The 20,000-nt window shown below is 40.3% G+C and overlaps 1 protein-coding gene across 2 annotated transcripts in view; it reads left to right on the forward strand.

Annotated features, from left to right (window-relative positions):
• TRIM9 (tripartite motif containing 9) overlaps positions 1–20,000 on the forward strand; it is a 167,150-nt gene that overhangs the window by 116,751 nt on the left and 30,399 nt on the right. The window contains exons 7-8 of one of the 2 annotated variants that reach the window (XM_029598341.1): positions 2,757–2,895; positions 10,330–10,440. In XM_029598341.1, the coding sequence (XP_029454201.1) occupies positions 2,757–2,895; positions 10,330–10,440 (250 nt within the window). The remainder of the gene's footprint in view (positions 1–2,756; positions 2,896–10,329; positions 10,441–20,000) is intronic. The other variant, XM_029598342.1, reaches the window with a different exon arrangement.

The raw sequence follows: 20,000 nt of genomic DNA on the forward strand, positions 1-20,000 counted from the left end.
TAGCAACATGGCATTCTAGAAGGGTACAAGTCAATTAAAATGTAAGTTTTATATTTTATGTACGCAATTGGGGGGTGATCCAGGGATTGAACGTTTTGTGAGTAACAATAGATTTTGATTTTATATAGCTCTCTTAGTCCCTGATGAAGACAGGATGGTCAAAACACTGCCAGTGTCGGGCTGACGGCTCCAATCTCGCAATAACAAATGGTCTTTACAGGAGAAGATAGCTTCTTATTAAATATAGCTAAGTATAAAACAATGCTAATGAAGGCGATAGATGGTGACCGTGCAAGAGAGAACTAATTTTACAAAGATAAGCATATTTTTAAACGCTTTCGGTTGAGGGATATCACTAATGGATGGCAAATAAGATACCTTAAAAAAACTGCATTCAAATATGAAATAATAAAAGAAAAAATTAAAAACGGTATTCTTACTAATAAGGCTATTACCAACACAGGGTGGAGCCCAATAAGAGATACCAGACATCGGTGTACATAAAGGAAAGTACAGTGTCCTCTGTTTGTTGGATTTTGAAAATTGTATAAATGAGCCTGCTCAAAAAGCTGATCGTTCAATACTGTGTGTGTGGGTATGTGGTAAGTAGCACCACTAATGATTTGAAAGATGCTTAATGTTGCAAGCTTTATTACACAATGGCAAAGAATATCAAAACTATTCAAAAGATAAAATTGGCACAATAACACACACACACATACTTATCACCTGCCCTAGTCAATCATTCCTCAGTCACATCGGGGCTCCGATGTGACACTAACATCACTGGGTTTGTACTGGAAGGAGTCACTGAAGTCTGCTCCAGATACAGTTCCAGGAAAGAGATATGAAAAGGCTTCCAACATGCTAAAAAGACATTGGAAGTTCATAGATGATTATGCTGCATTTAGCAAGCTGTTAATTAACAGTTGAAGTCTTGAGATACTGAATTGGCAAATCGACATATAAAGTAGAATCAACAATAAGAGTGATTTCTCTTCACTAAATACAGACCATGGTATCAATGCAAGAATAGTTATGAACCATATTTTCCCCCTGAAGAAGCCTGTACGGTGAAACAGAGGCCTTTGCAGGGACCGAGAGAATACAGAATATAGCAGAAGTATAACATAGGTTACAGAAATATTATTGGGACATCATTCTGGTGAAACAATTACAAAGTATCCTTTCTTGAGGACTATGATTCAGCTGTATCCCCTTTTTAACGAAGGTGTCATCCATGTGACTCATTTGCAATTCACAAAGTATCTTTCTTGAATTTCATCTCTATTGCAAGTGTTTTATTGTTTCCTTACAAACACTCTATATATTTTGGCAATGTTTTATGTGGATATTTATACATGCATTAAATGCATAACACTAAAGAGAGTTTAGAAGTGGTGTGAATGAGGAATGATTGACTAGGGCAGGTGATAAGTATGTGTGTGTGTGTTATTGTGCCAGTTTTATCTTTTGAATAGTTTTGATATTCTTTGCCATTTTGTAATAAAGTTTGAAACACTAAACATCTTTCAAATCATTTAAAACATTAGTAGTGTTATTTACCCTATTTTAGGGTTCTCTGATGGATATACCATTTTAGGTACCCACATTTTTATTTAAAGCCTAGATTCTCTTGCTATCTCTCTCTATATATATGATGTATTATACAATGTGTGTATATATATATTTTTTTTTTTTAAATATATATATATATATATAGAGAGAGAGAGAGAGAGAATCTGATATATATTAGTAATACAAAGTGTATATACACCGCATGTGTTTGTATAATCCGATGTATATTAGCAATACACAGTGTGTTTGGATATATGTATTTGTTTGTGAGTGTGTGTGTATGTATAATCTGATGTATATTAGTAATACACAGTATATAATACATAGTGTGTATGTATATGTATACACTAAGTAAAGATGTTGTCATTTTGACATCTTTACTTAGTTTACCTCTGCCGCACAGTTTATCTCGAAACATAATGTTATGTTGGGTGATTCCATGATATTGCTGTATAAAAAATGAAAGTAACTATTTTATATGCAAAAAAAAAGATATAAAAAAAGGGGGCCTAAGGACCTACGATTATATGTGACCCTGTAAGTAAGTGCAATAGCAAAGAAATAGCTTGGCACGCACGGGTATTATGATGGTCCATAGTAGCAATTATGTGGTCATGAGTGCTTGAAATTGGTATGGCATGCAGTGTGCATTCAGAGGAGTGACTCTTTTAGCTTTTGTGATTTACAGTGAATCATTAGCTACAGCTAAATGTAATTGTTTGAAACCTATTGATGTTGGGTATCCTGTAGGCCAAACCTGTTTGCGGCCCTGAAAGACCCAGGTTGAACCGGATTTGAGGAAGCCTACCAAATGTTTCTCAAACATTCTTTCAAGCATCATGGCAGAGTATTCAATAGCTTTCACAAATCAATCAATCTGTCATCGTGTCTGTTGATAAGACAGATAGAGACGTTGCTTTTTTGTTTAAGTAAACAAAGGCAACCAGTCACTCGTACCTGGGAAAAAAAAACAAACCCCAACTGCTGAAGTAAAGAAGCAGGCACTCGCTTTGTTGGTACCTGGCTGTTGTGTCGCCACTGAGAGTCTTCCTCCTATAGAGAAATGGATTTCTTCTCCGAGAGCACCTCTGTACTCTGTGACTGTGCCTTATCACCTGGCTGCTGAGATTTCCCTTCTCTCTACTGTTTTGTTTTTTTTCCCCTTTGTTATCATTTAGGAGGTGTTTGTTGGAAAGGAAACAATGTGTACCGTGGATGGACTTCACTTCAACAGTACGTACAACGCTCGGGTCAAAGGATTTAACAAAGCAGGCGTCAGCCAGTACAGCAAAACTCTGGTCCTGCAGACCTCTGAGGGTAAGACAACCAAGGGGGGAGAGAGTGCTAGAGCGCGGAAGAGTGCAGCGGTTCTCCGGCACCTTTAGCAAAGGTCCCTGCACGCACACCTGTGGCCTTTCTTGCAGAGCAACGTGGGTGAGTGAGGAGAGATGGCGGAGGGAGGCTTGAAAGCAGGGATTAATGATTTTTATATCCTTGGGCGCTTTAGGTGGTAGACAGAGTGTAAAGCTGTATTAACAAACCGATAAAACCTGTTCTTAAGAACTATTTTCTAGTGAAAGACATTGCCCATGCTCAATGCATCACATTTGTTGATCAAAAATAAGCATAAAACCAGTGGAAAAGTCCTTCAATAATATGGGCTGCATCGATCGGGTTCATTGTAATCGTATAATTATTCATGTTATAAAAAGTCTCTTTCTCAATTCAAAACCTTGTAGGTATTCAGCTCTCTGGACTGGATGTATTTACGTGTGTCTTCTCTGTGGTTTTTCAGATGTTTTCCCTGATCCAGTTAAAGTAGCTTTAGTTTATTTCAGCTCAGATCTGCAGTGAAAATATTGGCATAAGTCAGTAAAGCCAGACTGCACTGCCACCTCTTCAGGAAGTCATGCTCACCAGTGCAATCAATAACTGATGTCGCCGAAAGGAAAAAAATCTAGCTCAAGTTTCATAATCGATTTCATTGTACTGTAACTCGAAGCCTGATTTACTGAGGGGAGGCAAGCCCTAGTGAATCAACCCTAAGTGGGGAGGAAAAAGTGTTTTTAGCCTGCAGCGTGAACAGTCTAGGCCAGACACTTCGAACAAATAGGTACAGGCAACTGCGTGACTCCATGTGTACAAACCGGCCTTTTATCACCTAAGGGAGAGACTAGAGCACGGGGTTTGAGATCTGCAGGATTTCTTGGAGGTAGTTCTGCTTGACAGGCTCAAGGCAGCCACTGAAAGGCCCTTCTTCCCCCATCCCCCACAGATCTAAAAGAGCAAATAGCTTTTTTTTTTTTTGCTTTTTTTTTTTTAAATAAATGTTATTTGTAACCCGGGCTTGCGCGAATACCATCTTTCTGGTGATGGCTGAGCCATTGTAGCTCAGCAGGGGGCTGCGTGCTGTGCACCCGGAAGAAAGTCACAAACAATGAAAAGAACCCGCTGTTTTCTGCTTTGAGAGGATGTAGCGTTATATTTTAATGTTATGTACCCACAGGGGTGGGTATTCCAACTTGGTCAACTTTTGAGTCTGTCAGGAGGAATCACCTCTTTAAAGAGAATAAATGTTATTTAAAGTGCTTGGGTATTTCTGCCGTTTGCACACCATGCTTTGGGGAAAAGATGGCTTTCTTAGGCTAAAGAAGGTTAGCTCTTTATGTTTTATGTAAGAAACAGCTAATTTTTCTGTAAGACGAATGTGTGTTATTTTTGGCGTATTGTTTTGTGTGTGTATGATTGTGCTTTACATGGCGTCCAGTGCCTCTGTAACCAGGAGACTCCGCATAGATCCAGGCACCACCACAGAACAGAGCCCGCTCTCTTATCCAGAGCGTTTCCCCTGTGCTGTGCCTATTTATTACATATCTGTAACTAAGTAGCATGGTGTGGACCCACCAATAGTACCACCAGATTCCTGCCCTCATAAAATTAAGCAGACAGTGTGCTGTGGGTTCCAAGAACCACCCGCACCTGAGAGCAGTGGCAGCAAAAGGATCTGGGCAAACAGCTGCCAGCACTCAACCAGGATGCAAGACGTGACTGAACTGGCCCCCAAACCTTTAATAGAAAACACAATCCAGAGTGGCAAATAGCTGGAACAAGAGGAACAGTACAGTGCTGTGTATACCTAGGAGCACTTTATTAATCATAAATAGTAGTATCAGCAGGCAAAGGCGCCTAATGGCTTCCTGAGAGGTCAGAGGTCACCTGCTTGATCATGCATTACACATGAACAAGATAAGAACAAATGCAGCTTTATTAACAAACCAAGCTAAAATCAAGACATTGCACAGATATATTTATTTGTATATATTTATATTTAGGGCCAGATGTACTAAGCACTTTTCTCATTGGGATGGTTTTTCCCTAAGGTTTTTCCAGCTAATTTAGAAAATTAGCCAGATAAATTTAACAGGATAAAAATTCCTCTGCTGACTGGCTTAGTTTATGTGCACAAAATTGCATAATGCATAGATTTAGCCCGAAAATGGGTATGGCTAGATCCATTTCTGGGCAGGTTTACAACTTAGCCAGTTAACGGGTATTTTCTGTCATGCCGACTGGTAGCGAGCCTTTGGGCTACTGTAAAGTTGACACTGCCTATTTAGTGCAAACATAAGATAGGCCTTAACAGGTGGCAGCTGCCTTGCCACCCACCTCCCCCTTGTGCTGAGTCCTTGGGTTCTGGCAGCTGGCAGGACCTACAGGCTGAAGCTGAAGCGGAGTTGAGGTCGAATCTGAGGTCAAAGCAACGAGAAATCAAGCCAAGGGAAGAACACAACACAACTTCAGTTGCAGAATGGCCTACATGTAGCTAGACTTAGGGGAAATTTCAGCTACAAACTTAGCCAGTTAGGAGCGGCTGAAAATGTGGCTCAAATTAACCAGGTTAAACTTACCCGATGTTTTAAAAGTGAGCAGTGAGTTATTTGTGGACTGTGCTTTCTATCAAAGATATGGTACCTGTTTAGCTGTCCCTTTATTCCTTTTGTGCTGTGTTCTATTTTGAGCATGAGCTGCCGTTCAATTTATGTTCTATGAGTTATTATGAAGTCTAATCCCAGGGAGACCACCTTTTCTTGCCTGTAACTACATTTGTCATGCCAGGAGATTAATCCATCTTAGAAAATTGCCTGGGTTCTGACATTCAGATATTCTGAATTGTGGGGTCAATTTTTAGGGAAATGCCCGGGGAGTCAACAATAGTGGATAATTAAACTCTGAGAACATATATATTCAGCATCCCAACACGTTCATAGCCCTCCAAAGAGTCAGGGTCTGATTTATAAAAGGTTTTGTTCTATTTTGTGCCTACAGAAAAAAAAGCCTCTCACAAATCATCAGTGTTTTTAGTACTCCGAGAGAACAGGGTCAAGTTGGCCTTACTCTTAATATTCGTGTGATTTATCAAGAAGGGGCGAAAAGTCACAAGGCAAACTGCCATGTCGTCTGATCTGATTGGAGACTCAACTTGGCAGGGTCATAAATTTTCAGGAAGGCTCTGCCGGCCTACTTTTGAATCCAATCAAATCCAGACAGCATTCAAAGGCAAGGTGTCTGTGTGACTTGTACATGAATATTGTCTTATATGGCTAAAAGTAGGTCCACATACTCGTTCCACGTAAAACAAAGGTGTAAAGCACGCACCAATGCTGTGTACGCACGCTTTTTAAACTTTAAGGTGTGCACCTAGTTTTCTCGTCTGACCAAAGTTATCGCCCCGCCGTACCCCCAAGAATGCCTCTTCTTTAACTGCAGCTAAAAATATGTGCGTTATGAAACAACACATGTCCCTTTTAACTGGCCAAATATCCATTTAGGGATAGCCAGCCATCCTACTGAGGTAGTTCCCAACTGAACATTTGAAAACATATTCCTAAATATCTTGACCACAATCCATTCAACTTGGGTATGAACGTAGCATGGCTGTTGCCTCCGTCCCCTTTGCTTTTCCTCCCTCACCCTTTCCCCCCCCAGTGCAGGACTAATTCCGTGCTTTGTTGCTGCTGTACTCACACACGCGCGCACACACACACATCCACTCTCTCTGAGCAGTTTTCTGTTTAGCAGCACACAAGGTCATTTACTAAGAACTGCTGCATTAATCATCTTGCAATCCTCTGATGCCGCAAAAAGCAAAGGTCCGACATGGAACAGCTTGTTTTGCAAGGTTGGTGCAATCAAGGCACCTTTCCAGCATGTCTGCCTTTAAGGTTAAAGCCGAATGCTCTTATAAGAAGAGACTGAAGTGAATGAAGACATCATAGTGTTTCTCTGTAAAGGTTTCCATACATTCAAGTGATGCCTTCAGCGCACATCAAGCTGGCTCTTTAGGGTTTCTTCCTGGTTTCTTCCTGCTCCTTTGTACTTTCCAGCTCATTTGGAACCAGATCTGGGATCCAGCACTAGATGCCACTTTATGCACTCTCCCAGGAATTTCCCCTCCTATTTTATAATCCCTCTCCAACATACCTATCTCACTGCGGCGATAAGCCTCAGCTGCAGGCTACGCACCAGAACTCCTCCTTCCAGAACCCTGAATCAGGCCATCATAAGAACATAAGACATGCCATAGTGGGTCAGATCGAGGGTCCATCAAGCCCAGCATCCTGTGTCCAACAGTAGCCAATCCAGGATACAAGTACCTGGCAAGTACCCAAACATTAAATAGATCCCAAGCTACTATTCTTTATTGATTAATAGCAGTTTATGGACTTCTCCTCTAGGAACTTAGCCAAACGTTTTTTAAACCCAGTTACACTAACCTCCATAACCACATCCTCTGGCAATGAATTCCAGAGCTTAATTATGATGTAAATGATTCTTCTCCCCCCTCCCCCACCTAAATGCCTCCTCTACAGCATAAGGAGTCCGGCCCCAACCAGGGACCTTTATTTTATGCATGTATGGCATCTGTTTCTCTCGCTTAATCACAAAAATGCTCTAAATGAGATGCAGCACAATAAAATGAATGCAATCAAAGCATAATCAATAAAACAAAAAAAATTGAATAATATATATTCAATAAATAATTGTAACAGACATAAAATGGACATAAATACAACTGTAAAAGATTTCAAAGCATTTCATCCACATGGCCATTGAGTCACTGGGCCAGCCTGATGGTGGTGAAACTCAATGATTTCATAACCATCCAGAGGTGGAGGCAGTCAGAAACATGCATAAGTGGAAAATGTTTGCAAGTTCTTTAAATTGGACATGCTTTCCCACTATAATATTAATAGCAGTCTGTCTCTGGAAGCAAACATTGGTCTTTTTTGTGTGCATCACAAACTATTTATTTATTTAATGTGTTTATATACCACTGTTCTATAGTCATTCAGATTTACAAGATAAAATAACATAATGGCAAGTTACATAAAATCAGGAGATACAAATAAATAACATCAATGAAAGCAAGCAGTGCAAAGGTAAAAAGCATTGTGAAATCAGAGGTAAAAAATTAAATCAAATTAGGATGAAAAGTTAGAATAAAATAAAAAACCAAAGTAAAATAAAAAGTAGGCCTCACTCAAAATTAATGCTAATTTTAAAAATCTAATATTCTCTTGTACCATCTTATCTTCTATAGTTCCTTGAGGTCTAGGTTGGTTCTTCAAGGTAACCCAAATATGGCAATTAACTAGATATTTAAACCGTGTGTATGTGGCTATATTTCATTATGGATATCTTAAAAACCAGACTAGTACTGCTTAGTAGAGATGAGCTAAAAAATCTGTCTTCTACCTCTCCTGTAATCCGGTTATTTACCAACAGTCAAGCTTTCTTAGAGCTTGATCAAAAGCTGAATTAAAACCTCAGAAAATCAGAGCTGAAAACAGTGTCCATGATCATGTGAGCAATGTTAGTTTTCCTCTGATTTTCTGGAATCCTAATAATCCACTCTCCGAGCATGATCCACTATGCTTCACTTGCTTCTAGTAGACTGAGTTTGAGTGCGATTATACCCAGCAGTGGCTCAGCCCAGCTTCACAGACAAGTAAATTCCATTTTTGTATATATCTAAAATGATCACTGTACTCAACTACTCCAGAAGCCAAGTGGGAAAAGAGAGCGTGAACGCACACACCCAAAATATATTAAAACTGCCATTATTTGCAGAATATTTTAAATTTTGCACATAAAATAGAAAAATTGTCTCTACTGTTGGCTTTCGAAGCAATTTTTGAAGTTATTGAGACTGTAAAACGGTGTTCAGCGGTTACTAAATTGCATAAAATTTCTTTAAAGTTGGTTATTAAAATGTGGAAAAGTCTGTCATTTCTTAAAGTGTGTGAAGTCTCTGTTGGTTATTGAACTGTGCGGAGTCTTTGTCTCTGGTAGTTTATGAAGTATCATTACTGTTGGTTCAGGCGTCTTTTTGGTTATTGAAGTGCATGACATCTCCTTGTTGGTTATTGACGTGCGAGTAGTCACTTTGTTTACTGAAGTATGTGTTGTCTCTTGGTTATTTAAATGTGTGAAGTCTTTCTTGGTTACTGAATTACCTGGACCCTCTTCTGCTTGTATGACTTTGTCATTTGGCTACGTGAAATGTTTTGTTAGTTGCTGAGATGTATAATTTGGATTAGTTGTTTGATTTTTCAGCTGCAAAGTACTTTGGTCACTGGAAATAAATTAACACCAAGCTAATTAAGAAAATGTCTTATAATGCATAATGGGGCAGATTTTAATACCAACGCATGGTATAAAATCCGGGGTCGGCGCACGCAAGGGGGTGCACATTTGTGTACATTGCGCATGCCGAGCCCTAGGGGAGCCCCGATGGCTTTCCCTGTTCCCTCCAAGGCCGCTCCAAAATCGGAGCGGCCTCGGAGGGAACTTTCCTTCCTCCCTCCCCCACCTTCCTCTCCCTTCCCCTACCTAACCCGCCCCCCAGCCCTAGCTAAACACCCCCGACCTTTATTTTACATGTTGTGCCTGCCTCTGGGCAGGCGTAGGTTGCGCGCGCCGGTTGAGTGCCAGTGTGCAATCCCCCGGCCTAGCAGCCCTATGAAGGCCTCTGGCCATGCCCCCACCCCGGACCACCCATCCCGCCTCTTTTTTCAAGCCCTGGGACATACGCGCGTCCCGGGGCTTGCGCGCGTCGCCAGGCCTATGCAAAATAGGCTCGGTGCGCGTAACCCCCCTACTCGCGAAAATTCAGCTGGATTTACGCACGTAGGGCTTTTAAAATCTGTCCCAATATGTTTTCATGGTTCTGTTCCAAATAAGACCTGGCCATTTTGTATCACCAATGTGTTAGGAAAATGGTAGTTGCCATACTTCAGAGAGACTGAAGGTCTGTGTGGGATGATGAAGGAGGCAGAAAGAAGTATGTGGCCAGCACAAGTGCCAGCTCCATGTGTGCTGTGGGCGTTTGAGCACTCCCAATATCAGCTCTGCCTCCTGTGTCACCTCTTCGACTCCCAGATCTGTGGCAAGTGAGAGGAGAGAGCAGAGATTGGAGGCGCCGTGGGAGGCAGATCAGAGATTTGTCTCACATTGACAGCTCTCAAGCACCCACTGCAGCCGTGGCGCTGCCCCTATGCTGGCTCAGCCCCCTGTTTCTCAGCCTTCTGCTATTAATTAATTACAATGAGACTGCCCGCCTCTGCAGCTGCCCACCAATTGTAAGTCATCGGTCCTGTGTTTTGAAGTCCTTGCCTGTAGACAACGTGATGATGCAAATGGTGTCTTCGAGTCGTGAGCACTTAACAAACATCTCTTTGCTCACACCAGGTCCATATCCTCGTTTGCCAGCTTCTCTAGCAGCTCGCTTACAAATCAGCACCATTCCCATTCAGCATGAATTCCTTCAGCACTCTGACCAGGAGTCTTGTTTCTCTCCAGGTAATGGCCATGCTTTCCAAAGCATCTTTTTTTTTTTTTTTTTTTTTTTAAATCAAGGAAAAGATCAGAACAATCTACTGTCCAGGGCATGCTGTGGTGCAAAGAAATTCCAAGTTATTATTGTGCTTGTTTCCCATTGTGTATAAGCCATTCCTAGATGAATAAGCAGAGTAATAAATAATGGGCTATGGTGATTGGTGGAAAAGGGGAGAAGCTTGGGGCAATGTGGAAGTAAGATCTGCATAAATCATTTGTCACAATAGTTGCCTTCTCTGGAATAGTTTGTTCGGGTTTTGATGTTACGTGTAGTGCGGTTGCCTCGTTACTCCACTTAGACATGTACAGTTTAACAAACAAGTTGCAGGTGATAGTTTCTGTTAGACAAACGTGCTACATTTGTGAATCAAAGCATATACTCTCTGTTGTATTGTATGGCTTGGCTGTGCATTATGGACGTTTATCACAAATATATTTCATTAATCTGCTAAAAAGATGTCACCTATAACTTGTTAACCTTTATTTCAATGTGATGTTTGAAACTTTAAAACGGAGGTCATTTTCATGATGTTCTAGGTAGCTATAGAATTAGGTGGCAGTAACAAAAAAAAAAAAAAAAGAATGGGGCAGTGCTATTGTTTTCAGAGCTACCTGTCTAAAATCAAGTTACAGGATTAAAGGAGATGGAAAAAGGAAAATCCCTGAGATCCAGGAAAATTACTATACATAACTTTCAAATTCATCCAGTTATGGGTCCATCTCTTTACCCTTCAGGAATAAATATCCCATCCTAGCAAGCAAATAACGTTGATTTAAAGAAAATGTTTTGTCCAGAGTTTTAGATTTGTTTGAAAAATAATTATAGTACGTAGAATATTTATATATATTTATATATTCTATGTACTGTAATATATATGCAATTTTCAAACTGCGCAGAAGTATAAAGTCTGTGATTACTTTTATACCTACAGACTTTGCGCTGGTTTTAAAATGATTTGCTGAGGCTTTTATCCCATTCTGTATCTATGGGACAAATGCTTAGTGATTGATGCCCTGAGTCGATGGAAAAAGTATATACACAGACCTCCACCTGCTGGGTACCTTTTCCTTCTTTAAAAGCACAAAGTATTCACGCATGTGCTAACCTCACCCAGACTCCATCCCCCAGAAACACCTCCCCTGTCTGTGGGTAAGAGTGCATGCAGCGTCACTAAACACATATTGTTACAAACATAGAGGGTAGGCAAGATTAAAGGACACCATTTCCATGGGAAAAGCACTCTTTTTACCAGTGGAAATGCCTTTGAAAATCGCCCTCCATATATAGATATATGTGATATAAATTGGTTATAAGAACAAAAAACAGAAAACATGTAATGTAGCAAAACCAGAGCATCGTTGTTAGAATGCATTTCCCAGTCTAGTTGACTTGCCTTAAGTCCAATGTTGGTCATCGTGTTCTTCCCTTTGCACAGAGTGATGTGCACTGTCAACACTGATAGCGGTGTGATATTAATATGAACTTCTCCCAAAATCTAAAGCAGTAGAGCTGTAAACACTAAATCATTGCAGGCTGATTATTACACTGAAGTAAACACCTGGGATGGAGTCCTTAATCACTCACAATATGCTATCCTAATATTGGCTGTACACAAGTGGATTGACTGAAAGTGTGGTTTGACACGAGAACATCTGTGCGCATGGGATGCAGCCCCTTGCCTGCAAGTGGTTGCAGTTAGGAAAATAGTCCATGTTCTAACCCTCAACCCATGCAATAAGACCCTCCCCTTTTACACTGTCACTTTCTGGTCCGGGGGGGGGGGGAAGCTAGGCCAGAAATATGGAGTGGTAGATGCATTTCTTACTGCAGTCAAAACCAAACTTTCTTCAAAGGTGCTGATCTACCACTTCAAAGGTGCTGATCTACCACTGATGGTAGATCACTTCGTGATCTACCATCAGTGGTAGATCACAAAGTCTCTGGCACCTAAAAACATGAATGGAAAACAGAGGTATAGCATACATGAGAACAGGCTGTGGCCACTCTCATATTTATCACTTTTGGATGGGACACTTGGAGATGAGAGGATACTGTTTGGACAGTGTGTGTGCTAATGCTGTACTCTGATCTAAGAGTTACAACACTCAGATCAGCGATACAGCAGTATAAGATTTTCAAGAAGGTTGGTATAACCAGAGCGGCCATGGTTATAACACTGACAGCAATGAACATGATTTGGGCAGATGCGGAAGGCGGTGGTGGACACGGGTCTGAGGTGGAGAGCATAGGAGAGCTGGTGTTGGTTTAGGTATTGGGAATCTGCGTGCTCCTTTGTCCAGAGTGGTAGACAACAAGTGAGGAAGACAAGTGGGCAGACTCAGTGGGCCAATAGGTCGTTTATCAGTCATCATTTTTCTAGGTTACTGTGTTACGAGTGGGAGATCCTGACTCTTATTGGTTGATAAGCTGGAAAACGCGCTAGATCTCTAATTTACTTCCCCTGATCTGACTCTGCACACTTCTCGGAACCTACATTTAGGTACTCACTTATATTCAGTGCCCATTTAGGTGCCTACCTCCCAACCCTAACGTGGTTTAGCTTAAACAGGTTTATTAATTTGTCAGCGATATCAGTGGAAGGTTAGAAGGCATGGTGCATGCATTGACAATAGTGGAGGCTAACTCTGGGTAGCAGACTCATCTACCCTTTTGGTCTAAGATGTTTTTAAATTCTTAGCATTTAATACTAAACACAAACCATCTTCAGCCGGACAAATTAAAAATAAAACTCTATAAGGAATTCAGTGATGTAAACAATCTAAATATGCATTCAGGGATCATCATATTTTAAGGTATTCAGCCTGTTACTTATGTCATTAGTCCTCCCTGTATAATCATTGGTCCCCAACAACTGAGTCTTAATTTTCACTACGCTTTTATATTTGTATTTGTAATATAAAATCCATCTTGTGGCACTACTGTTCTTCTCAACCAAGATGAAGAGCACAGCACTTATCCTCAATATGATAACTGAATCTCCCAAGCACCTATAGCAAAGATAGTATGTCTCAGTTCTTAAATCTGACAATGGGTGATGTTTTGAATTGGCCTCTGCATCAAGAGCATTATAACTTCATCTTCCACAGGATTCTTTCAGCATTTAAAACACAGTAAAACATAGATATCACTCCGTATCTGTTCTTTCATTGTTTAACACCAAAGTTATCCACAGCAAGGCATTCCTCTCACTTTTTATCAATATCCAACTTGGACTGTTGGGGACCGATAAGTATAATAGCCTGAGTACCTCAAAGTATGATGCTCCTTGAATATATATTCAGTGAATTTCATATAGAGTTTTCATATTTAATATATCTATATGCAGAAAAAAAAAAGCAAACATCTGCGGCAAAATAGAGTTGTTATACTGGAATGGATGTGAGCCACCAGCCTGACACAGACCAAGTTTTTCTATCAGCTCAGCTAGGGGAGCTGTACTTTTAGTTCAGTGGTAAGAGTCTTTGGTTGGACAAGTTCAGATCATGATATCCCCATCTGGAAAATTAATCTGCAGAGTGACAGTAAGCAGGGAACCTTCCCAACAGCATTACAAAAGCCATGTGTTGTGTATCAGGAGACTGACACAGGAAAATCCCCAAGGTACATTTTTATCATGGCCTTGCCTAGGTCTGTCCGACTCTCCTTGCACTCGGGGAGGTACAGCTTGTAGATGCTGTGAAAGATTCCCAATGTCACTTATGGTAGCGCACAGTGGTGTAATAAATCAGTTAGGTTTGCTTTCTCTTTTCTTTCTTCCAACCTAAAAAAAAAAAAAGGGGGTGGCGGGGGATGGAGCTTGAAGCGATGTGACAGTGCAGTGAAATTGATCCTGGAATATAAGCGCGAGCAGTCCTGCATGAAATGTGCAGAAACGGGAGACAGCAGAGCCCACGTAAAAAGTCACGTGGTCGACTTTTATTAGCTTAGCTAAAAATCCCTTCCCGCTGCGTATTATCATTTTCCCTAATGATTACAGCAGCGTGGTGGTCATGTTTTGTCCTAGTGATTATAAAAGTGCATTGTTGATCTACTCGGGTGAACAGGGCAGATAATAAGGCAGAGGTTTAGCCACAGGTAAAGCCAGTCACTGCAAGCTGTGACAAGCTGAGACAAAAACCGATAGGGAGGGGGGAGAAGTAGGGAGCTGCTGAAATAGCTTTCAGCTACAGTCTTCCAGAGGAAACCGGATTGTGTGCAGGCTGTGGTATCTTTACGTGGATTAATGTAAGGGTACAGCAGAGACGTAAAAAATATTCTTACATGTGGACAAAAATGACATAACCACAAAAAATTCAAATATCTGTGAGAAAGGTTGCTTCTTTTTGTGGCCACTGCTAACACAAACACTTCATATTCTGAGTCATTTTGAGGGGGAGCACAGGTTTCAGAATTTAGATGCTCATTCTTCAGAATGGAAGTGCTTTTTCTGTATTCTGCCTCTGCATTACACAACAGAAAAAGCACCTGAAACTTCTGAGATTATTTCTCCATGTACTGAGAGGAAATGGGAACCAGCCAGAGGAAAAAAACATTCCTTGCACAGTTGTCTGCTGTTAAATCTGCCCTCACTTGGTCTCTTGGTTATTGATGTGCTAACCTCTGATTGGCTGACAGTATCTCCAGTTTGTTTCCCCACAGGCTGAATGCCTGCCATCTTGTTTGTTTTTCTCACTGAAAAAAAGTGTGTGTATAAGCAGTGGTTGGTGGAGATATCCATTGGAGATTATGTTTCTTATTTATATTTATTTATGAGCCAAACCAGTGGCAGAATTCAAGCTTGTGTGGGATAGACACAAAGTGACTTTAGTGGTAGGGGGAGAAAGGTAGGGAGAAGACCACAGATTGAGAAAGACCTGTGACAGCACTGGAGGCAGATACAAATGGACAAACTGGGTGGACTAAGTGGTCTTTTTCTGCTGACATCTACAGTATGTTTCTAAATATGTATTGATCAACAAATGGCATAGGGTTTAAGTTACTCTCCAACTTGGAAGTATTTTGCTTCCAAAAATATATATTAACTTGTTACAGGAGTATGGAACTAACTGACTTCCCAAGTTTGCTCTGCGACTGCATTCTATTCAGCAAACACAAGACACACGAGAACTGAAGGCGATTTAGGCTAATCTTTGTGTGGTGGAACTCAGCATTAGCAGCAGTTTAATTTTATAGGAAAGGAACGTTCAAATAAATTCCTTTCATGTCCCTGCTCAATTAAAACTGATGCCAGTGTGAGCAAGGTTAAAATGTCAATTAATGTAGTTCATTAAATTTCTCTCCATCTGGAGATAATTGGGTCTCAGATCATTCATTGGATCACTTAATGAGACTCACCTGCCCCTCGATTTATTCCTCATTTTGTATTTTACTGTGCTATATCCAGCAAGATATTTTAAAGCTCCAATGAGATGAGGTTTATGTTAGTTTTGGGAAAACATCTTAGTTTGTAGTGCTGTGCAGCTGAACATTAGAATCTAAGTTTTGCCATGCTGGGTCAGACCGAAGCATCAAGCTCAGCATCCTGTTTCCAACAGTGGCCAACCAAAGACACAGATACTTGGCAAGATTATTACGTTCAATAGATTCCACGTTGCTTATCCCAGGGACAGGCAGTGAATTTCCCCAAGTCCACCTTAATGGTTTATAGACTTTTCTTCTGGGAATTTATCAAAACCTTTTATAAACCCAGCTATACTAACAGCTTTTACCACATCCTCCAGCAATGAATTCCAGAGTTTAATTATGAATTAAGTAAAAAAGTATTTCTCCTATATGTATTAAATGTATCACCTGGTAACTCCATTGTGTGTCCCCTGGTCTTTGAACCTGTTGAAAGAGTAAACAACCGCTTGTTTACTCGTTCCACTCCACTCATTATTTTATCGACCTCTATCATATCTCCTCTCAATTACCTCTTCTCCAAGCTGAAGATCCCTAACCTCTTTAGCCTCTCCTCATAGGGGAATTATTCCATCCCCTTTATTATTTTGGTTGCTCTTCTCTGTATGTTTTCTTATTCTGCTATATCTTTTTTGAGATGCAGTGATCTGAAATAAACACAGTATTCAAGGTGCAGTTGCACCATGGAGCAATACCGAAACATTATGACATTCTTTGCTTTATTCTCAATTCCGTTTCTAGTAATTCCTAGCATTCTATTTGCTTTCTTGGCTGATACCTAGACAGAGGATTTCAGCATAACCATGATGATGCCTAGATCTTTTTCCTGGGTGGTGACTGTCAATGTGGAACCTTGCATTGTGTAGCTGTAATTTGGGTTCTTTTTCCCTATGTGTATCACTTTGCACTTGTCCTCATTAAATGCCATCTGCCATTTGGATGCTCAGTCTCCCACTCTCACAAGGTCCTCTTGCAATTTCTCACAGTCTTCTTGTGATTTAACAACTTTGAATGATTTTATATTAGCAGCAAATTTGACCATCTCACTTGTTGTTCCCTTCTCTAGGTCATTTATAAATATGTTAAACAGCAGCAGTCCCAGTACAGATCCCTGGGGCACTCCACTAGTCACCTTTCTCCAATGAGAAAATTAACTATTTAGCCCTACTCTCTGTTTTCTATCTTTTAACCAATTCTCAATCCACAATAGAATATTGCCTCTCCTTCCCGTGATTTCCTCAAGGGTCTCTCATGAGGGACTTTGTCAAATGCTTTCTAAAAGTCCAGATAAGCTATATCAATTGGCTCATCTCTATCCACATTTTTATTCATGCCTTCAAAAAATGTAGCAGATTAGTGAGACAAGTTTTTCTTTGACTAAACCCATTTTGGGCTTGATCCATTAAACTATGATCGTCTAAATGTTCAGCAGTTTTGTTCTTTATAATAATTTTGATAATTTTTCCCAGCACTGATGACAGGCTCACCAGTCTGTAGTGTCCTGCATTGCCCCTGGAACTCTTTTTAAAAATGGCATTACATTGGCCACCCTCCAATCTTCAGGGACTGTATTTGATTTTAATGATAGATTACATATTAATAATGATGGGTCTGCAATTAATTTTTCAGTTCTTTCAGTACTCTGGAATGTATACCATCTGGTTCAGGTGATTTGCTACTCTTTAGTTTTCAATTTGCTCTATCATATCTTCCAGGTTCACTGAGATTTGTTTAATTTCCTCTGAATCATCATCTTTAAATATTTCTACTTTACATCCTTCTCTGTAAAACTGAAGCAAAGAAATCATTTAATACCTGTAGAGATCAATTTTTCTCTGAATTTCTGCTGCCTTATCTCTCCGACTCCCAAATGGAAAGACTAAATATGCCTATTTATAAAGTAGAAATAGATTTTACAAAAAAAAGAAAACCTAAAGTTGGGGAAGGCTCCTGGATTAGCTGGATTTATAAATTACTTCAAGATAAACTTTTAGATCCCTTACTGCAAATGTATATCTTCTCTTTGGAATGAGGTTCCTTTTCTCTTGAGTCCAATCAGGTTGTTATGACTATCTTTCCAAAAAAGAGTAAAGATCTAACTAAGGCCTAGATTAATCTTTTTGCTATAAATTTTGTGAGAATAGCACATGTGATAAAAAAAAAAAAAGGGGGGGCGTGGTTAGGGTAATTTTCAGATGGTGCATTGCATAGCTATTTTAGCTATAGCAATGCTCATTAAATTTACTGCACCCATGATATTTTCACATCGTAAGCTGAGATGTGCCCAAACAGGCTTGTATCACATTTTGGGCTGCTGGAGAGAAAGACTCTTTATAAGGCTCTCATATAAGTAAACTATTTATGCCACTATAAGAGGGGCAGCTAGTGACTTGGGGGTGAGGTTTTGGTGGTAGGCTAGGTTTTGAGGGGCAGTTTTACAAGCACAATCGGAAGTGCAGACAGCACAGTAGACATCAGTGAAGACTTTATGTGATTTGGAGTGATGAAAGGTACACAAAGATGAGATTTGTACAATGTACTCTCGACCTAGCTTGATAGCAGCTAGGTAGAGAGTGTATCAAGCTAGGTCGAGAGAACCATTGTACAAATCTCATCTTTTTATACCGTCTGTGAGGCATTCTGAAATCTGGAGCCCCCCCCCCCCTTTGATTGCCATCATGTCGCCAGGAGAGGCAGCCTCCCCCTTGTGACATCATCTCCCTGGGATTTAAAGCGAGGCACGCTATGGTGCACTTTGAGACAGAGCATTGGAGATTGTTTGTGAGGCATTCTGCCACCTGGAGCCTCCCCCTTGTGCCACCTGGAGCCTCCCCCTTGTGACATCATCTCCCTGGGACTTTAAATGATGCGCATTGTGGCGCACCACCACCAGCAAGCCAAAGGGGTGCGCCCCTTATCGCGTTTTTGCAGTTTGATCTCTGACATTAATTTCTATGGATTTCTTCCTCGATAGGTAAGAAGAGGAAAGGCTCTATTAGGAACTTCCCCTCGGGCTCTTTTCAGCCTTCCTCAACATCTCAGCCCACAGTGCAAGTTTTCCAATTTACAAGCCAGGTAGTTTCGGGTAATGAACTTGACCTGGAAGGTTCCGTTCCTTCAGAGGTGTTCACCTCTCTTAGTCCCAATGGACCTAACCCACCAAGGATCAGGAGTCCTACTAAGATGGATTGCTGGACAATGTTTCAGCCCAAGGGGATTCTGCTTCATTTGTCCAGAGAGGGGCATTCCCTCAAGGATCTTTAGGCTTCTCTACTCCCTCTAGTCATCCAGTTAAGCCAGCTTCAATAATGCTGGATTCCTTGTGGGTCACCATTACCAAGCTTGAGGCCACTTTGTTGTCTAGGATAGACTCTATGCTGAACTCTGTTGGGAACATGTCTGTGACTATTACCAATCATTCTCAGAAGTTGTAAGATCAAGCTGAGAAATTGAATATTCTGGAAAAAAAGATTTTGTCTGTTTCAGAACAGAATATTAATATAATGTGCAACAATTTTATTTTACTTAGAAAACTGGAGAATTTTGGGAATTTCATAAGAAGATGCAATTTGTGATTGTTGATTTTTCCTAGCTGTTCTATTATACCTCCTATGGAAATGCTAGGGAGATTTTTTTCAGGAAATTCTTGGTTTTTCTAAAGAATACTTTCCTCCTATTGTTAAAGCTGTTTACTTACCCTCTTCCTTAAAGTCAATGGTGGATGTTCAGAATGATGAATCATTTGATTTAACAGGTTTTTTAGAAAACTCTGATTTTTGTTATTAACGACAGAGCCACATTATTAGTGGAATTTCTTAAAGAGTCTGATAAACAACTTATATTGAATTTTTTTTTCAGTTTAAGAGTGTTCTGTCTTTGGTCATAAAGTTTCGATTTTCTGTGATGTTACTAGAGATACTCAATTGCATCGTAAAACGTTTCTTGTTAGGAAGAAGAGGATATTAGAATTAGGTGGATCATTTCAATTAAAATTTCCTTGTAAGTGTATTCTTAAGTTTCAAGGCAACAGATATGCTTTCCATGAAGTAGCACAGCTGGATAATTTCCTGAGCAATAAGGAGGCCCCCGATATTGGTAGTGG

Source organism: Rhinatrema bivittatum, chromosome 4, assembly GCF_901001135.1.
Source record: "Rhinatrema bivittatum chromosome 4, aRhiBiv1.1, whole genome shotgun sequence".
In the NCBI taxonomy this organism is placed as follows: Eukaryota; Metazoa; Chordata; class Amphibia; order Gymnophiona; family Rhinatrematidae; genus Rhinatrema; species Rhinatrema bivittatum.